The 21380-nt window shown below is 39.6% G+C and overlaps 3 protein-coding genes across 3 annotated transcripts; 2 read left to right on the plus strand and 1 right to left on the minus strand.

Annotated features, from left to right (window-relative positions):
- Positions 1-454: 454 nt before the first annotated feature.
- On the minus strand, positions 455-5711 carry psmf1 (proteasome inhibitor subunit 1). Its single transcript, XM_083907702.1, has 7 exons — positions 5493-5711; positions 4432-4593; positions 4138-4220; positions 3481-3684; positions 2339-2395; positions 2053-2214; positions 455-1139 (listed from the first exon to the last, which is right to left on the minus strand). The coding sequence occupies exons 1-7, from the start codon at positions 5619-5621 to the stop codon at positions 1088-1090; spliced, it is 849 nt and encodes a 282-aa protein (XP_083763828.1). The 5' UTR covers positions 5622-5711; the 3' UTR covers positions 455-1087.
- Positions 5712-6661: 950 nt separating this feature from the next.
- pigu (phosphatidylinositol glycan anchor biosynthesis, class U) lies at positions 6662-15720 on the plus strand (the record flags this gene model as incomplete). Its single annotated transcript, XM_083907692.1, has 12 exons — positions 6662-6791; positions 7991-8055; positions 9023-9082; positions 9238-9300; positions 9387-9496; positions 9590-9690; positions 10528-10625; positions 10732-10886; positions 12326-12469; positions 12556-12680; positions 13746-13888; positions 15272-15720. 12 exons carry the CDS (start codon positions 6662-6664, stop codon positions 15383-15385), a joined length of 1308 nt encoding a protein of 435 aa, XP_083763818.1. The 3' UTR covers positions 15386-15720.
- Positions 15721-17904: 2184 nt separating this feature from the next.
- Positions 17905-21380, plus strand: manf (mesencephalic astrocyte-derived neurotrophic factor). Its single transcript, XM_083907705.1, has 4 exons — positions 17905-18105; positions 19534-19661; positions 20835-20976; positions 21062-21380. The coding sequence occupies exons 1-4, from the start codon at positions 18018-18020 to the stop codon at positions 21244-21246; spliced, it is 543 nt and encodes a 180-aa protein (XP_083763831.1). The 5' UTR covers positions 17905-18017; the 3' UTR covers positions 21247-21380.

Genomic DNA, 21380 nt, shown 5'->3' on the forward strand with positions numbered 1-21380 from the left:
CAGCTATCCAGCTAAATAGGTAGCTAAATATGTTGTCAGAAATGTCATCTTTTAGCTTACTTACAGCAAGCTAGCTAAATATGTTTTCAGCAATGTCACCTTTTAGCTAACTTTCAGCTAGCCAGCCAAATATATAGATAACTAAATATGATATGTCGTCAGTAATGTCATCTCTTAGTTAAATTTAAGCTAGCTAGCGAAATAGATGTATATGAAATCTTTTAGCTAACTTTCAACTACATAGAAATCTATAATTCTGCTAATATTAACAATAAAAGACCTAATGGGTCACAAGTTTTACCTTATGTTTATGAAAATGAAACCTTTTCATATTCACTAAACTATTTTTTTTAATTAATATTTCTTTTATATTATATATTTATTATAATATAAAGGATATTTTATATAAGTTCCCCAGAAAAACAACCACATGGAGCAGAAAGTGGATTCTGTGAATTTTATTGAAGTGTTTTGGCCTGAAGTCACTCATGAACCATGAGCTTAAATAAGAAATAATCCAAAACACTGTAATCACTGTTTAAGCTTTTCTAAAGATGTGCACAACAAACATTCTGTTCAAGAACGAGATGCAGTTTAATGACGAGACCATGAAAATCTAAACAGACTGGAGTTTTTCTTTAGTTTTTAACTTTAAATGTTATAATCTGTGAACATTTTAATCCAAATATAATCTCTCTAAATCACAGAAAAACATTAGAAATGTTCACTTTTTTCATACTCAATTAATCTATGTTTTATTTTCTCCATTAGAAACTTCAAACTGATTAATTGATGAATTTAGTGAACGAATTAGCGACAAATGTAGTGATTCATTTCCAGAACATGTTCAGTAAATACAGCCTCGTTTTATGCATGCTTTTTTAAACATATACACATAAACAATGTTAACTAAAAGGTTTCTGCGAATCTGTCAGTCTTTGGAAATCATTGATCTGCAGTGTCTCTTCTTATTTGTGTGGCAGCTTTTTCTAGTTTTGTCACATAATGGAAAGTTATTTTATTAAAGATGCAAAGGAGGGAATGAAAATGTCATCTCTGCTGTTTGTGTTTGTGTTTGTGCAGGAATCTACATGAACATGTCGTCATAACCAGGAGGAGGCATGTGGTCCGGATCAGGCCTGGAAAGACAGGACACATCATGTCATTATCTGTCGTCTATATGTATAAAAAGGCATGCACTAAGGTGTGTGTGTGTGCGCGTGTGTGTTCTTGTACTTGCGGCACAATTTTGGACCAAGAATTTTGGGTCAATTTTTTTTTCAAATTTTGGACCCAAATTTTTTTTTAAAATTTTGGACCCAAATTTTTTTTTCAAATTTTGGACCCAAATTTTTTTTCAAATTTTGGACCCAAATTTTTTTTTCAAATTTTGGACCCAAATTTTTTTTTCAAATTTTGGACCAAATTTTTTTTTTTTAATTTTGGACCGCATTTTTTTTCAAATTTTGGACCAAATTTTTTTTTTTTAATTTTGGACCACATAGTATAGAATGACGTTTTTGTCAAATTTTGGGTCAAATTTTTTTTTCAAATTTTGGACCGCATTTCTTTTTTCAAATTTTGGACCGCATTTTTTTTCAAATTTTGGACCAAATTTTTTTTTTATTATTTTGGACCAATATTTTGGGTCAAATTTTTGACCAAAATTTTGGGTCAAATTTTGGACCAAAATTTTGGGTCAAATTTTGGACCAAAATTTTGGGTCAAACTTTGGACCAAATTTTGGGTCAATTTTTTTTTCAAATTTTGGACAACATAGTATAGAATGGATTGTCAAATTTTGGACCAAAAATGTTGGGTAAATTTTTTTTTCAAATTTTGGACGACATAGTATAGTATGACATTTTTGTCCTGTACACATTTTATGGTACTGCACGCAGTAGTTCTTTATCGATGTCATTCATGAAGTAGATATTTGTGATTGTGTTGATTTATAAAGTGGAAACGCTGGTCCTCACTTTGTCAGCACTTATACTCGGTCCTCAGTATGCAGCAAGTACAAGAGTGTGTGTGTGTGTGTCACTGGCTCACCCTGGTCTACGTTGTCCCACAGGTCCAAACGGGTCGAAGCGAGCCCCCGGGGGAACGGCACCAGGAGGCAGGATGTCCGGGATCCCACTGGACGGATCGAAACCAGAGCGAGGATAACCCGACCTCAGCGGGTCAACGATCATCCCGCCACCGCCGTGAGACCTGGAGAGCAGAGGTGACGTTTTCTTTACCACGACTTAAAAAGGACGACGATATACATCAACAAATCTAAATCTATATATATATATGTCTATATCGAATCTAATGTAGAGAGAGACGGTCTCACCCAAAAGGATCCAGATCTGCTCCTCCTGCAGCAAATGGAGGAACCATGGGGCTGGGCCTGGAAAACACACACACACACACACACACACACACACACACACACACACACACACACACACACACACACACACACACACACACACTCTGATTGACTTTCTCCTCTATCATCGCTCCTCCTCCTCCTCCTCCTCCTCCCTGTGATGATGTCACTCTCACTCTTCCTCTCTCTCTCAGGTTTTAGTCCTTTCCATCTGTCACTGTTCTGATCTCATCCTTCACTTCTCTCCCTCCTTCACCTCCTCCCTCCCTCCTTCCACCTCCTTCCTTCCCTCCTTCACCTCCTTCCTTCCCTCACTCCTTCTCCTCCTCCCTTCCCCCAACTTCACCTCCTTCCCTCCTTCCTTCCCTCCCTCACCTCCTTCCTCCCTCTTTCCTTCCCTCCCTCCTTCACCTCTTTCCTTCCCTCCCTCACCTACTCCCTCATTCACCTCCTCCCTCCCTCACCTCCTTCCTTATGTCTCTCCTTTACCTCCCTCCTCCTTCACCTCCTTCCCTCCCTCCATCACCTCCTTCCTTCACCTATTTCCTTCCCTCCCTCTCTCACCTCCTTCACTCTCTCCTTCCTCCCTCCTTCACCTCCCTCCTTCCTTCCTTCCCTCCTTCACCTCCTTCCCTCTCTCCTCCCTCCTCCCTCATCTCCTTCCCTCTCTCCTTCACCTCCCTCACCTCCTTCCCTCCTTCACCTCCTTCCCTCTCTCCTCCCTCCTCCCTCACCTCCTTCCCTCTCTCCTTCACCTCCCTCACCTCCTTCCTTCCTTCCCTCCTTCACCTATTTCCTTCCCTCCCTCTCTCACCTCCTTCCCTCCGTCCCTCCTTCACCTCCTTCACCTCCCTTTCCTCCTCACATCTCATCTGATCTGGTCATAGCAAAGTGAAGGTGTGTGTGTGTGTGTGTGTGTGTGTGTGTGTGTGTGTGTGTGTGTGCGTGTGCGCGTGCGTGTGTGTGTGTGCGTGTGTTGCAGCTGACTATCTCTCTCCATCTCTTCCTGCGACTTTTCCCTTCATCTCACTGCTGTAAATACTGAACTGTGACCTTAACCATAACTACTACTAACCCTAACCCTAACCTTCAGTTTAACCGACCTGTGAGGATGATGAGGATGATGAGGATGATGAGGATGACGTCCGGGGACACGGAGTGGGTCACTGTCCTCTCTTCCTCTCCTCTGCTCCTCATCCTCGTCCCGGCGACTCTTCCTCGTCGTCCTCCGTCCGCTCGTCGTCTCCTGAGGCGGCAACAGCTGAGTCCTCACCTTCACTGACAGACTGTCTGCATCTATGTACACACTGGGAAAATACATGTATATATATATATATATATATATATATATATATATATATATATATGTGTATATGTGTATATGTGTATATGTATGTGTATGTGTATGTATATCTATGTGTATATATATGTATATATACATATATGTATGTGCATATATGTACACATATACATACACATATATACACACATATATATATACACATATATACATATACATACACACATATAAACATATATATATATACATACATATATACATATACACATATATATACATACACATATACACACACATATATGCATATACATACACTTATACGTACATTGTACACTATACACCTATATACATGCATATATATATATATATATATATGCATATATATATATATATATATGTATACACGCATATATACATGCATATATATACATATATACATGCATAGCATGCACAAACCAACCTGTCAAACGAGTGCAACTGTTGCTCGTTCACGTGATCGCTCATGTTCACCGTCAAGTCTGACACCTGCTGTGTGCTGAGGTTCTACACACACAAACACACACGCACACACACACACACAGAGGATTAAATTGGCGTACACTTTAAAAACTACCACACATGTTTGTTTATCAAAGATTAAACACGATTTCAGTCTCATTTAGTCAGAAACAGTGTCGTCATTTAAGATGTTGTCTTTGCTGACATCTAGTGGTCAGTACACAGCGTGTGTGTGTGTGTGTGTGTGTGTGTTCACCATCAGGTTAAAGATCAAACTGGAGTCCACAGCCATGGCCTTGAGCAGCAGTTGTGCGTTGCTGTTGTTGTTGTTGTTGTCTTGATATCTCAGGCTGTAGATCTCTCTGTTGCTGCTCCAGTCAACAGGAAGCAGCTCTGACTTCTTATCAGAGCCGCTGGGCTGCGGGTTTAAATGACATTTTACACGGATTAACAACAGCAGACACTGGAAAATGTCAAAATAAAGGTTTACGGTTAAACTAAATCAACAAAAAAAACTAAACTTTGTCAGGTAAACTTTTAAATTAGAAACGTCTGAGAAGAGAATTGTGCAAACGGACATAAATAAGTTATAAACAGCCTATTCATAGAGTAATAACTATGCTATTATTACAATCAATATTTCACACATGTTCTCGTTGCTGCCTTCCTTTCAAACTCATTATTCCTTTATTTTATTTATTTTGCATTAAACAAAACATTTTGCTAAATTATGTTATTGTTTTATATATATTTTACTAAAAAGTCAAATTTTTCACCAAAGAAAGCTAACGCTGAGCTGCATGTTTGCAGGAGAGTTGGTGAATGCAGAATCTCGTTAAAAAAATATCTCAAATTAAGTTCTGTTTTGAAGAAAATGTGTCAATATCTTCACTAAAGCAGACAAAACATGTTTACATGTATGTTGTAAGGATTCTTCTTCTATTCGGCGCATAAATAAATTACAAAGCAGCGATTATTTAGATGGAAGCTTTGTTCAGCTCCACGACTTTCAAGGTTCACCCGGAAACAATGTCGTGGTCGGGTCGTATTATATGCAGAATCTCGTTGAAGAAACTCTCAATTTAAGTTCTGTTTTGGAGAAAATGTGTCAACACATTCGCTAAACAAGACAAAAATATGCACACGTATGCTGGAAGGCTCGTGCTTCTATTCGGCGTATAAATGAGTTACAAGGCAGTCGTTATTTAGATGTACATGTCGTTTCAGCTCCACGACTTTCGAGGTCCACCCGGAACCGAAGTCGTACAAACTGGTTCACAAACGCATCTGTGTTTCCGACCATGATGATGTGCTCACCGTGTCCCCGGAGCCGACACACCGGTATCCGCTCTTGATCATCTCCCAGTGCACGAAGCAAACCACGGCGTCGTGTGCTGACCTGATGCTGTCAGAGACGCAGGAGAACAACACCTCCAAACCGGCCATGTTCCCTCCTGTGTGTGTTGTGTTGTGTTGTGTTGTTGTGTTGTGTGTGTAACTGTCCAACAACCACAACAGCCTCAACAACACAGCAGTTTCCTTAGAAGCGAAAACGAAAGCGTCAACGGTAACATGCAACGGTACTGTGTTCCTGTCCGAGCCTTTCAGCGTAAAAGCACAACAACGGCCACACCTGCGCCTATCTTTGGATGACGTAATAAAGTGCTCATTTATTTTAGTAAGGAGTAAAAAAAAAAGAAAGAACAGATCTAAACAAAAAAATAAATTAAAAATAAACAGATGTAGGCTCTTAGTAAGCACTACTCCGTCAAAATGAACATAATCACCAGTGCACTTTATATTCAAACCGATACGTCTATAGTGAGCATCAGTTAAACTGAATTAAAGTAATACTGATAATACGTTTAAATCAGATAAAAGGTATTACAAAACCTCTAATAGTTAATATAATATATCATAAAATATATAAATATAAGTATAATCGCAGTATCATTAACGGAAAACAGTGTACACTATTTCTAACTTCACAGACCTTTGTTCGGCGTGTTTTGATCCAACGCATAAAAGTGTCCGACGGTGAAAACGTGCTCGTGCTTGTTGGTTCCGCTATCGACTAAAGACGTGGGTAAAAAAACAAGATCCACAAAAACAACAACATTAATAAACACGATAAAGTATTAAAATGGCGTTAAAGTCGCACATTTCTACACGAAGAAAAATAAAAAAGCCCAAACTATTTGGAGACGAATACGTCGCACACGTTCAACGCCGATTATCTGATGATGACTAATCATTTTTTTAGTTTTAGAAAACTACCATCACGTATCGTATTAATAATATTAATATTTATGCTAATTCTTGTTTTAAACACTATTTTGATGTGATCCCGTTCGCACAGAGTCGCGTTATTATTATTATTATTATTATTATTCGGTTTGGTTTCTTTGGTACAGTATACGATAAGGGAAAACTACATTTCCCGTCGTGCCTTTCGCGGGGCGGACAGCTTCAGCTTCCCTGTCAAGATGGCGGCTCCTTTGACTCTGCTCCTGCTTGTGGCTATCACTGTCCGCGCTGCTCTCTTCAGGTCCTGTTTAACGGACTTAATTGCGGAGCGGGTGGAGGTGGTGTCACCGCTGACCGCCTGGAAGCGAGGTAAGCGGACCTTCGGCGGCTTTTTGGGGGCTGTTTGTGTCGCTGAAACGTGGCTGCGGTTGCCTCCTCACCGCGGCGCTGTTACCCGGTGATGTATGTCGAACCGGTTTAGCTAACCCGCGGTTTCAAACACTTCAATCAAAGTACAAAATAAGACTTAATTTAGTGTTTTTCCCCCACTGATGTTTATGATGTTTATGATGTTCACTGTGTTGTGTTGGGGAGCTCTGTTTGTGCATCAACCGGCGACACCGGAGCCTTGACTGGGGCTGAGAGCAGGTGTCCCCGCTCTTGTGTCCGGGTCCTCCTCATCAACCTGATCAAAGCCTGGTCTCCAACCTCTTTAGCCGGTTAAATGTCTGTGCTTTTCTGCCCGGGGATGTTAACAAAATCAAAATCTCACGATGCTACAATACCGCGGTAACACATCCACTGCATGGTATTTATTGGGCTTTGCTCATTCTTCTATTTCCTCATCATCTTTTTGTTATTCTGGCCTTGTCATGCCCTGAAAACGACTGTCTTTTATGTTGATAGGTGACTGAATTGTGCAGAAATTATCGTTAAAAAACTACGACAGAGTATTAGGGCCACACTGTCTCTTTTTGAGAATAAAGTCGTAATATAAAAGTTTGATTTTGCTCAGATTAAGGACAATAGTCTGAGGTCGGTAGGTTTTCTTAATGTCATGTAAACACGTTAATAGTCCGACTAAAGTCGAGCTTGCATGGATACGCTTAGTCGGACTTGGGGTTCAATAAATGGATTTATCTCCTCTGCATGTCGACTCAGCGTTCATTCCATTCATGCATCCATTCATGGAGCGTGTTCCTGTTCAAGAAAGAGCTTGTTTTGTGGATTATTTAAAGGTTTAAAGTACATAAACACACACTCACAGTGATGCACCTCAACTCTTCATGAATTATTCACCGCAGCAGGAAGTAGAATCATTAAAATAAAAGCTGTCGCTGTTGGTTTTCAACAGAGGAACGACGTGTGACCACTGATGCTGTCTTTCTGTGACACTTTGGAACAGAACAGCACAGAATAGCAATAGTTAAATACATGCAGCATATAATGTACATGATGAAGAGCAATAAATATCAAACTAATTTAAATTTAAAGTACCTTAATGTTCATACCAACAGTGTCCATTACCTATTACTGTTATATTTGTTTATTTGTCTGTTTGTTTGCAGTGGTTGAAGGTTTGGCTCTGCTGGATCTGGGAGTGTCACCATACTCTGGAGATGTTTTCCATGAGGTGAGACACACACACGCATATTAGCAATGCTAATATTTTTAATGACTGCTAAAATGAAATATAGCTAAATATAAATAAACGTGTCGTGTGGCCATACGCTTCATGTAGTGGTTAGCGCTCCCCGTTTGTGACCCGGTAAGAACAAGGGTCTTTCTGCGTGGAGGTCACATGTTCTCTAGGGGTGTGGCCAATTTTTTTTATCGCGATTCTCATTTACGACGATTCAGAGTCGATATAAAACGTCACAGAATCGATTCTTTTGTATAAAGAGTAGTGCTGGGCACGTTACGTGCTGCGACGCTGGAATCCAGGCACCAGGATTACCAGTTAGCGTTAGCTCCTTTGGTGCCGTTAGCTGCGTTAGCTCCTTTAGTGCTGTTAGCTGGTTTAGCGCTGTTAGCTGCGTAAGTTACTTTAGCGCCATTAGCTGCATTATCTCCTTTAGTGCTGTTAGCTGCTTAAGCGCCGTTAGTTGCGTTAGCTCCTTTAGTGCTGTTAGCTGCGTTAACTCCTTTAGTGCCATTAGCTACACTAGCTCCTTTAGCGCAACTACAGTGGAACTGGAGCGGTCTAACAAACAAATAACCAGCGTACCTGTGTACTGCGTATGTGTGCCTCTGTTTTTAAAGTTTAGCGTTAGTTTAGAGACTAATTTTAACTGAAAGATAAAATAAAAACATGTGTATTTAAAAACAAACTAACTATTTTATGGTATAAAACCAAGTGTTTAATTTTGTAACAATAACCAATTAAAAAGATAGCATGAAAACATGCGTTTTATTTTGTAAGAATAACTACTACCCTGAAGAAATAACATCAAAAATGTATTTTATTTCCTAAGAATAACTTCCAAAATGAAAGATAACATAAGAAAAGTGTATTTATTTTTCTAAGAATTATGACTTAAACACAATATGATATTATTTTCCTTTTAAAATCCCCAAACATGCTTTTCTCTTCTGTTCAGACTCCTCTCATCATTTACCTCTTTCACTTTGTGGTGGACTACGCTGAGGTGACATTTATGGTGAGTGTTTTGTGTGTTTTCCTTATGATGCACTCATGAACATCTATAAATGTAAGTGTTTGGTGGTGACATGTAATGTAATATAATAATATATGTGCTTAAATGGAAGAATTCCTGTTTGTTCTGGTGCTTATTACTTCACTTGTGTTTAATAGTTGGCAGATGTGATCACTGCGGTGGCGCTCTACATGGCCGTGCAGGACTACAACAAACAAGTGGTGAGGAAATATGAAATAGTGACTTCAGACGTCACTGTGTTGCGGCTGAGGTCGCGTTTTACTGACGCCGTTGTCTTTGATTTCAGTTCAGAAAGCAGAAGTTTGCCCTGGAGGCCGACCGCTACCCCCTCGACTGTCTGGACCTCATCAGAAGCCCCAAAGAAATGCACTACATCCCTCTGAAAGTCGCCATGTTGTAAGTCCCCATCTCCCACGATGCCTTGTGTGCCGCTGCTGAAGCAGAGCCAGCCTTCATCATCGTTCTTTCTTCTGTTTTTCTGCTCCACAGTTACCTCTTGAACCCGTTCACCATCCTGTCCTGTGTCGCCAAGTCGACCTGCGGTCTGAACAACGCCGTCATCGCCCTCTTCATCCTCACTACCATAAAGGGTACGTTCGCATTTTGAACGGCCTTTAAGTCGGGGCAGTCGATGTGTTTGCTAAAAAAAAACGGCGTCAACGTTAGCGCGCCGCGTTTCCATGACGACTGAACGGAAAAAAGACGCGTGACGTCATGTTTACGTGCCGCGGCACCGGAATCCAGGCACAGTTTACCACTTAGCACCATTAGCTGCGTTAGCTCCTTTAGTGCCGGTAGCTGCGTTAGCGCTGGTAGCTGCGTTAGCTCCCTTAGCACTGTTAGCTGTGTTAGCTCCTTTAGCGCTGTAAGCTGCATTAGCTCCTGTAGCGCTGTTAGCTGCATTAGCTCCTTTAGTGCCGGTAGCTGAGTTAGCGCTGTTTGCTGCGTTAGCTTCCTTAGCTGTGTTAGCTCCTGTAGCGTCGTTAGCTGCATTCGCTCCTTTAGTGCAGTTAGCTGCGTTAGCTCCTTGAGCGCCGTTAGCTACTTTAGTGCTGTTAGCTGTTTGCTCCTTTAGTGCTGTTAGCTGCGTTAGCTCCTTTAGCGCTGTTAGCTGCATTATCTCCTTTAGTGCTGTTAGATGCGTTAGCCCCTTGAAGCGCCGATAGCTGAGTTAACTCCTTTAGCGGTGTTAGCTACGTTAGCTCCTGTAGCACCGTTGGCTCCTTTTGCGCCGTAAGTGGCGCCTACAGTAGAACTGTTCATTGTTAAAGTTTAGCGTTAATTTACAGACTCATTTTAACAATCGGGAGTCACGGAAACATGACGTCGCGCGTTTACATTGACGCCGCTAACGTGTTTACGTTCCCATCAAAAGCCCAGCGGTGATTGAGTGGATTTCAGTTGATTTCAGTGTGTTTGTGTTGCAGGAAACGTGTTGCTCAGTGCCGTGTTTCTGTCCTTGGCCACGTATCAGTCCATCTACCCTCTGACTCTGTGCGCTCCAGCGCTGCTCTACTTGATGCAGGTCTGTTTGCACACGAACGGCAAACTTCAGATTAAATCAGACGGTAAATTATTTACACATTTGTTGTATAAACGTGAATGTGAATGTGTCTGTGGTCGTCTCCTAGCGTCAGTACATTCCCGTGAACTTCCGTCGCGCCGGTTTCTGGTGGTTCATCGCAGAGTACGCCTTCATGTACCTGGGCAGCCTCTCCGTCATCGTCTGTCTGTCCTTTTTCCTGCTCGGCTCCTGGGATTATCTGCCCTCAGTCTACGGCTTCATGTGAGTGCTGACCAATGATTCATTAAAACTGAATGATTTTAGTTTGTGGACGAAAACAAAGACATTCAACAACATTGTCATTTCCAGGTTTGACAAACACTGGTCAACGTTTTCTGCCGTTTTTTGGACCAAACGATTCATGGATTAATCGTTCGTTGCAGCTCCAGAGACATTAAAGTGTCTTTTTCACATTTATTCACTTTGAAACATTTATCCATGCCTAGATGGAATTGTTGTAACTGTTGCATAAAAGCAATATCACATATTGTATCAAAAATAAGTAACAAAAATAAAAGTGCCTCTTTATTACGGTCTCCATGACGACTGAGCGTAAAAAAGACGCCTGTGACGTCATGTTTACGTGACTCCGGATTGTTAAAATGAGTCTCTAAAGTAACGCTAAACTTTAAAAACAGAGGCACACATATGCAGTACACAGGTATGCTAACGTTATTTGTTAGCGCTGCTCTTTTCCTTTAATAAACAGACCGTTCCAGTTCCACTGTAGGCGGCCCTAAAAGAGCTAACGGCCCTAAAAAACGACAACGGCAATAAAGGAGCTAACTCAGCTAACGGTGCTAAAGGAGCTAACTCGGCTAACGGCGCTAAAGGAGCTTAAAGAGCTAACGCAGCCAACAGCCCTAAAAGAGCTAACAGCGCTAAAGGAGCTAACGTCGCTAAAGGCGCTAATGCACGTAACAGCGCTAAAGGCTCCAACGGCACTAAAGGAGCTAACTTCGCTAACGGCGCTAAAGGAGCTAGATCAGCTAACGGCGCTAATGCAGGTAACAGTACTAAAGGAGCTAACTCATTTAACGGCACTAAAGGAGCTAACTCAGCTAACGGCGCTAAAGGAGCTAAAAGAGCTAACGCAGCCAACAGCCCTAAAAGAGCTAACAGCGCTAAAGGAGCTAACAGCGCTATAGGAGATAACGGCGCTAAAGGAGCTAATGCACGTAACAGCGCTAAAGGCTCCAACGGCACTAAAGGAGCTAACTCAGCTAACGGCGCTAAAGGAGCTAATGCAGGTAACAGTGCTACAGGAGCTAACTCAGCTAACAGCGCTAAAGGACCAAACAACGCCTACGATTCTGAATCGTAGTAAATGAGAATCACAATTCTTATTCTTCTGAATGGATTTTTTTGGCCACACCCCTACTGAAAATGTAGTGAACAGCAGTTGCTAAACAACAAACTCCATCAAATCCCTTGATCAGATTCAGCTCATGGGCACAAAGTGACCACACGAGGCAGCGGAGGACGAGCAGCTCCTGTGTCTCTGTGAGCTAAAAAAACGCTGATTTTCTCTATGGGGTTTGGTGTGGGAGAGTGAGCTGTTTCCAGGCAGAAAATGCCGTGTAACGGCGACAAAACTGCAGCTGCTGTAAACATAAACCTGACTCCGCTCAGTGACGACGTCGTCTCTTCTCCCTCCACAGTCTCTCCGTCCCCGACCTGACCCCCAACATCGGCCTCTTCTGGTATTTCTTCGCCGAGATGTTTGAGCACTTCCGCCTCTTCTTCCTCTGCGTTTTCCAGATCAACGTCTTCTTCTACACCATCCCTCTGTCCATCAAACTCAAGTATGTCCTCGTTCCTACTCTCAACACTGTCCCTTTCTACATCACCCTAATGTACGCGTGTGTGTGTGTGTGTGTGTGTGTTTCAGAGAGCATCCGGTCTTCCTGATATTCATGCAGTTGGCCGTCATCTCCATCTTCAAGTCGTATCCCACAGTCGGAGACATCGCTCTCTACATGTCCTTCCTTCCTGTGTGGAGTCACCTGCACAGATGTGAGTTCAGAAACACTGGTGTGGACTCTCCAGCTTTCAAATGTCATCGCGTTGTATATCACAAAAATGACATTTGTGACGCTCTGTCGCACATTTTTGTGTTTGTTTTGATATCGCGTGACGCAATAAAAATGTGCAAAATGTATCGTAAAGCACAGAAATAACTGATGGGCTGCATTAAAGTCTCCTGTAGATGATGCTACTACGCATATTTTGAAAGAAATCCTACTTTTTTTCATCATTGTTAGCCCTTTCTGTTCAGAATATTCACTAATATTATCACTGTAATGCAGATTAGTGCCTATAAACTCACTATAGACGTCACTTATCTCCTGTAGATTATACTACAAACACCTATTTTGAAAAGAAACATACTTGTTTTTAAATTAGAATACTAGTGAATATTACTAGTGTAGTACCTGCAATATCACTATGGTCTTCATTTGCCTCCCGTACATTATACTTCAACAAAAATATACTTTTTCGGTCATTTTTATTGAACATATTCGCTAATATCATCACCATAATACAGTGTAGGGTCTCCAAATCACGACAGACTTCCCTGGTTCCCTGTAGATGATACTACAATACATATCTACTTCAAGAAATCCAACTTTTTCATCATTGTTGGCTGTTTCTGTTCAGAATATTCACTAATATTATCACTGTAATGCAGAATAGTGCCTATAAACTCACTATAGACGTCACTTATCTCCTGTAGATTATACTACAAACACCTATTTTTGAAAAGAAACATGTTTGTTCATAATTTCTGGCAATTTTTAAATTAGAATACTAGTGAATATTACTAGTGTAGTACCTGCAAAATCACTATGGTCTTCATTTGCCTCCCGTAGATTATACTTCAACAAAAATATACTTTTCCGGTCATTTTTATTGAACATATTCGCTAATATCATCACCATAATACAGTGTAGTGTCTCCAAATCACGACAGACTTCCCTGTAGATTATGCTGCAACGTGTTTTCATGATCATGTAGGAATTCACACATGTAATCTGTTCCGTGTGATGTTATTTTGATGACGTGCTCTCCCTCGTTCAGTCTTGAGGAACATCTTCCTGGTGTGCTGCGTTCTGCTGGCGTGTTCCGCTCTGTTCCCGGTTCTCTGGCACCTCTGGATCTACGCCGGCAGCGCTAACTCCAACTTCTACTACGCCATAACGCTGCTGTTCAATGTGGCTCAGGTAGGGACTCGGACGTGTGTGTGTGTGCGTGCGTGTGTGATTGGCCTGAGACTTTGGATATGGGTTGAGCATGGCCCGATGGTGTGCATCCTTGATTTTCACATTTTTTGAATGAAAAAAAAGTTTCTCGGAATGACTTGAAATTTGCCATCATAATAGTCGGCATCGCCCTGAACAAGGATCTGATGAAAATATTTGTAAATCTCTTAAGGAATAATTTTAATGAATTTTTTAAATTCAGGAAATGATCCATTTGCCCTGATGCACTTTGACAAAAACAAAAAAGTATCTTGGAATGACCTGAAATTTACCATCATAATAGTCGCTAACGCCCTGAACAAGGATCCATTGTAAAAATTTGTAAATCTCTTAAGGAATAATTTTAAGGAATTTTTGAAATTAAGGAAATTATCCAGTTGCCCTGATGCACTTTGACAGTGAGCTGAGTTTCTTCTCGAAAATGAAAAGTATCTCGGAATGACTTGAAATTTACCATCATAATAGTCAGCATCGCCCTGAACAAGGATCCATTGTAAAAATTTGTAAATCTCTTAAAGAATAATTTTAATGAATTTTTGAAATTCAGGAAATTATCCATTTGCCCTGATGCACTTTGACAGTGAGCTGAGTTTCTTCTCGAAAACAAAAAGTATCTCGGAATTACTTGAAATTTACCATCATAATAGTCGTCATCGCCCTGAACAAGGATCAGTTAAAAATATTTGTAAATCTCTTAAGGAATAATTTTAATTAATTATTGAAATTCAGGAAATCATCCATTTGCCCTTAAGGAATTATTTTTATTTTTAATTTCCCAATGGGCTTTGTGTGGTGAGTGAGTGGTTTCAAGTTTTTTGAATTGAGCATGTGGTACTGTCACACTCTGTACAGCCTGAACTGTGTGTGTGTGTGTTGCTTGGTATCACTGTGAAACCGTCTTTTTCCAACAGGAAAATCAAGTCCGTTCACCGCTCACTCTCCCACACCAGACTCCATAGAGAAAATCAGTGCTTTTAGCCCACAGGGAGTCAGCGGCTGTTTTTCTGCTGCTGCTCTGTCTGTTACGTTTGTGAAGCACAGATTGTTCGTACGCAGGATTCTGAACACCAAAAACCACAGAACAACACTTTCCCTGATGGAAACACTGATGGACGCAGCAGTGGATCAACAACTCCTCTGTGCTGTGATGTTAAAATCACTCAGATTCTCTCTGGGGTTTGGTGTGAACACAAACGTCACAGTAAAGTTTAGTTTGTTGACATAATAAGACGTTTGAGAAGTTCACTATGAAAATAAGCATTAATTCGATCATAGCGTGATTCATTTATTGTTATTATTTGAGCCAGTAACTGTGTCCTCATGGTGTTCATTTCCTCTTTAAAGATTCTCTTGGTGTCGGATTATTTCTACGCCTTCCTGAGGCGAGAACACCACCTGACCTACGGACTGTACCTGAAGAGGAAAGACGGCTCTGAGGCGACGCTCATTCTCAAATAAACGCGCAAACACCAGGAAGCTCCTCACGCCAACAAACACAAACTGTGGAGGGTTTAAAAGACGGTGACCCTGCTGCTCATATGCAAACGAACCCACGTCACACGACGCTACGGGACCTGAAGCGCTCTCATTTTGAAAAACGCTGGCGGAGGCTGCTTTTATTTTGAAGGTGCCTCATTTTTGTTTGTTTTTTGTCCTCACAGCCACTCCCGCAGACTTTTGTTTTCAGTGCTTTTATTTTGAAAGGCCTGGAAACTCCAGAAGAAGAAGAAGAAGAAGGTGGACGCTGAACAATATCAGTTAGGGTCAAATTCTCACAACACGACTACAAATCAACTCACTTATTTTCACAACTGGTTCTCTCTCTCTCTCTCTATATATATATATATATATATATATATATATATATATATATATATATATATATATATATATATATATATATATATATATATATATATATACATATATATATATATATATATATATACATATAACCCTACATATATATGTATATATATATATATATATATATATATATATATATATACATATAACCCTACATATATATGTATATATATATATATATATATATATATATATATATATATATGTATATATATATATATATATATATATGTATATATATATATATATATATATATATATATATATATATATATATATATATATATACACGTATATGTATATATATGCATATACACGTATATATATATACACGTATATGTATTTATATGCATATACACGTATGTATATATATATATATACATACATGCATATATATGCGTATATATGTATGTATAGCTAGATATCGATATATAGATATATCTAGATCCATATATATATATATATATTTATATATAGATATACATATATATCTCAATACTGCAGCTTTAGCTAACGCACTCCACGACATCAGTGTTGCATCGTAAGTGAAAACCAGTTTTGACCTCATCACAGTAACGGTAACATTATATAATACACACATATATATATATATATACACGTGTATATATATATACATACATATATATAAAACGCTAACTACGGCAGTGAAATGGCCTCTGCTGCGTAAAAAGTAAGGATTGTGATCCTGATCCTCAAGTCTCACAGATTCTCTTCCTCTGAGCGAACAAAGAAAGACGACGACGCGTTGTCAGATTAGATTAGATTATAGAGATATTTAACACAGATTACTGACCGTTCTACAGTCGACACAACCTCAAAAACCTTTTATCAGGTGAGCCTTTTGGTATGTGTACGCCAAAGTGTTTCAGGCACAGAAAAGCGACTTTGTATCAGTAACTCGCTCATTATTTGCCAATTATTTGTCAATTTGTCATGCTTATTACCTTATTACTCCACACTAATCAATAAATCGTGTGTTTGGTTTGCACAGGTGTACCTAATAATGTGGACACCCTGCGTAGTCAGTCATTTTCCATGCGATAATAATTGCGTCTGTTTAATCTTTGGGATTTTCTTTAAAGCGCTCGGATGAAGGAAAGTTTTGATACCAATGAGTGAACGTTTATTTGTCCTATTTATTTATTTTCTGCACTGAAAACTTTTCATACAAAGAGATTTAATTGTTTTGTTTTTGTCTTTATTTTACTTTTTCCTCCTCCTGTTGTCTCAGAGGAAAAAAAAAACTCTTCTGATTTTGATACTGTACATTTAAAAATAAAAAAAGGGATTTGTTACAGATAATAAAGTGGAGGAGTTTGAATGAGTGGAAAATGTTATTAAATGACAATTATTAAAACTTGAAGTGTGAGGTTTTGTCTGTTTTGAGTGTATTTATTTTTGTTTAAATTACAAAATAAAGAACAGCTGTATTTTAACACAGGCAAGATTCTTAATGTTTATATACTTTATTCAAACTATATTTTTAAATTCAATCTTCAAATATGAATTGGTAAAAAAAATATAATATAAATATTAATTATATTTTGCTTCCTATATTATTATTATTATTGTTTATATTAATTTTTTTTTTTTCTGTACAAACCTAAAATTATGTAAGCTAATGTAAAATAAAATCGTTATTTATTTGTTATTATTATATAATAATTAATTATTATGTAATATAATACATAATTATATAATTCATTTAATTAATTTGTAAGTAATTAATTTGTTTTTTCATTCATTTTTGATACTTTTATTTATTTTATTTTATTTAAAATATTTATTCTGTATAACTTGTTATTCATATTTTATATCGTTATCTTTATTATTTTGTTTTTTTTTAGTTATTTCTCGCTTTTCATCACATGCAAATCCGCGATGAAGGGCTCGCGGCGGCCGTGGACCAATCACACGGCGCCAACTGGACGTAGTTCCCGGAGTGCTCTGCTTCTGTCCAATCAGAGGAGAGTGCGTGGAGGAACCCGGAAACCGTTGAACTTTCTGGCCAATGGGGTGTCGCTGTGAGTGTGACGTGTCACCGGGAAGCCTGTGGAACGTTCCCACTTTTACCGGCGTCCGTAGTGAAAGCGGCAGCGGCGGCGGCTCACGAGCCTCACATAAGCGGACTTTTCCTCCTCCAGCAGCGGCCTTTTCACACGTTTTTTTCCCCCTCTCACCACCACCACCACCGTACCGAAACATGTTGACGTTAAGCGGGTTGTCGGTGGCTCTCGCTCTCGCTCTGGTGCCGGGTGCCGCCGGGGCTCTGAAAGACGGCGAGTGTGAAGGTACGTCCGGCTGTTAGCATCCAGTTAGCATCGCCGGAATGGCTGCTAGCAACTTTGTAAAGATGATGAAAATGAACAGAAACTGTCGCAAAAAAAGTGGGTTAGAGCTTTTAATCGATTAATCTGTGGAATCAAACTTTATTTATACAACCTTTTTCAGTGTATCTCAAAGAGGCTCACTTAATAAACACACAATTTAGCAATATACTCATTTGCCACTTTATTAGGTACACCTGTTCGACTGCTCGTCAACTACCAGTGAGTCACATTTGTAATAATAATAAATATAATATTAATAAATATAATATATATAATCTCTTAAAAATGACACTTATTGGATTATTTTAGGGCTGAATAATTAGTCGCAAGATAAAAATCCAAAGAAATAAAACAAAATGTTGCTCCACTGATGACAAAATGTTTTTTATTTGCTTAATTTAATAGTATAGCATGACGTTTTTGTCAAATTTTGGACCCAAAATTTTTTTTTAAATTTTTTTTTTTAATTTTGGACATAGTATAGCACGACGTTTTTGTCAAATTTTGGATCAAATTTTTTTTTTGCCAAATTTTGGACGACATATAGTATGACGTTTTTACCAAATTTTGGACCAAAAATTTATTTCAAACAAATTGCCAAATTTTGGACCAAATTTTTTTTTCAAAACATTTTCAAATTTTGGACCAAAATTTTTTTTCCAAAAAATTGTCACATTCTGGACCAATTTTTTTTTTTCGAAAAAATTGTCGAAATTTTGGACCAATTTTTTTTCAAATTTTGGACCTAAAAAATTTTTTCAAAACAATTGTCAAATTTTGGACGACATGCTATACTATGTCTTTCAGTTCAAATTTAAATGTTTTTTTTAGAGAAAATTGTTGTTGAAAATGATCCGCGTAATGTATTCTGAATCACTTCACAATCGCAGTACAAGCCCTGAAGGCAAAAAGTGAGTGAAACCTGGTTCTTGGGAGGTGTGCCTAATAAAGTGGACAGGTTATAAAACCATTCTAAATGAATGAGAAGAGAAAACGCCCCACAGTTTGTCTGTTTTTTTACCAGCATCAACACATGAGGAAACACGAGATTCAGGCTTAAAAGGAAAATAAATGAACGTACATGAGCGTATCATCGCTCTAAAATAAGACTTGATCTTTTAATAGGGCTGCAGAATTAGCTGCAAAATAAAACCTTGCTCCTCTGATGAGAACATGTTTTATTTGTTGACATTTATTTATTTATTTTAAACGAGAAATCATTTAAGAGAAGAGAAAACGCCCCAAAGCAGCCGAGGGTTTTTCCAGTCTGAACATGCAGAGACACGAGAGTCGAGTCCTTTCAAATATTACTGAAATCCTACGTGAGAATAGACCATCGTATGTCGCTGGTGATAAACATCACGTCTGTTTTGCTTTTTTCCGTTCCAGTGTGCATCACGTTCCTCGGGAAGTTCTACCAGTCGCTCAGCGACGGCGACGTGAAGTTCAACAGCGCGGACATCGAGAAAGCTCTGGTGAAGACCTGCAAGGACGCCAAAGGCAAAGAGAACCGCTTTGTGAGTCCACGCTGAATTTGTTAGCGTGCTAAATGTTTTCTGGATTTTCTGGATGGATCGTTCTGTCTATCATTCGGTCTATCGTTCAGTCTACGTATCGTTCGATCTATCGTTCGGTCTATAGTTCAGCCAATACATCGTTCGGTCTATCGTTCAGTCTATGTATCGTTCGATCTATCGTTCGGTCTATATATCAGCCAATAAATACATCGTTCAGTCTATGGGTCGTTCGGTCTATCGTTCAGTCTATGGATCATTCGGTCTATCGTTCAGTCTATGGATCGTTCGGTCTATGTATTGTTCGATCTATGGATCGTTCGATCTATCGTTCAGTCTATGTATCGTTCGATCTATCGTTCGGTTTATGGATCGTTCGGTCTATCGTTCAGTCTATGAATCGTTCGGTCTATCGTTCGGTCTATGAATCGTTCGGTCTATCGTTCGGTTTATGGGTCGTTCGGTCTATCGTTCAGTCTTTGGATCATTCGGTCTATCGTTCAGTCTATGGATCGTTCGGTCTATGTATTGTTCGATCTATGGATCGTTCGATCTATCGTTCAGTCTATGTATCGTTCGATCTATCGTTCGGTTTATGGATCGTTCGGTCTATCGTTCAGTTTATGGATCGTTCGGTCTATCGTTCAGTCTATGAATCATTCGGTCTATCGTTCGGTTTATGGATTGTTCGGTCTATCGTTCAGTCTATGGATCGTTCAGTCTATGGATCGTTCGGTCTATCGTTCAGTCTATGGATCGTTCGGTCTATCGTTCGGTTTATGGATCGTTCGGTCTATCGTTCAGTCTATGGATCATTTGATCTATGGATCGTTCGATCAGTCGTTTGATCTATCGTTCGGTTTATGGATCGTTGGGTTTATTGATTGTTCGGCGTATCGTTCAGTCTATGGATCTTTCAAGCTGTTGTTCAGTCGATTGTTCGCTATACGGATCGTTAGATTTATCGGTTGGTCTATCAAACAGTCTATGGATCGTTCGGTCTATGGATCGTACCGAGTGTAAGAATGTGTAAAATAACCGGAGCGTTCGAGGTCAAAGAATTAGCCGTGTCTCCCCTTTTACTAAATGAACTAATCCAGAGATGAAAAACATGGAGTTTGTTTTGGTGTCAAACTAAAATCCCGTCGAATCCCTTTTTTTAAAAACCTTGTCCAGTGTTACTACATCGGGGCGACGTCTGACGCGGCCACGAAGATCATCAACGAGGTTTCCCGACCGCTCAGCTCCCACATCCCCGTGGAGAGGATCTGCGAGAAACTCAAGAAGAAGGACGGGCAGATCTGCGAACTCAAATACGGTAAAAATAAATAATCAAACACAAACTCTATGTGTGTCTTTTTGTGTGTGTGTGTGTGACACTTTGTGTCCTCTGTCCACCGCAGACAAACAGCTGGACCTGAGCACGGTGGACCTGAAGAAGCTCAAAGTCAAGGACCTGAAGAAGATCCTGGAGGAGTGGGGCGAGTCGTGCAAAGGATGCGCCGAAAAGTCCGACTTCATCCGCAAGATCGCGGAGCTCATGCCCAAATACGCTCCAGTGGCCGCTAAAGCACGGACAGACTTATAACGACGACAACAACAACAACAACAACAACAACAACGCACAACTTTGGACTCAGTTTGGACCAGACTGTTGTCAGTGAGGACCACGAACACCTGACCTTTGTCTGTTTATGTTTGTTTTTTAAAGGTTTACAGGTT

The sequence above is a fragment of the Microchirus variegatus genome (assembly GCF_963457635.1).
Source record: "Microchirus variegatus genome assembly, chromosome: 21".
Lineage (NCBI taxonomy): Eukaryota > Metazoa > Chordata > Actinopteri > Pleuronectiformes > Soleidae > Microchirus > Microchirus variegatus.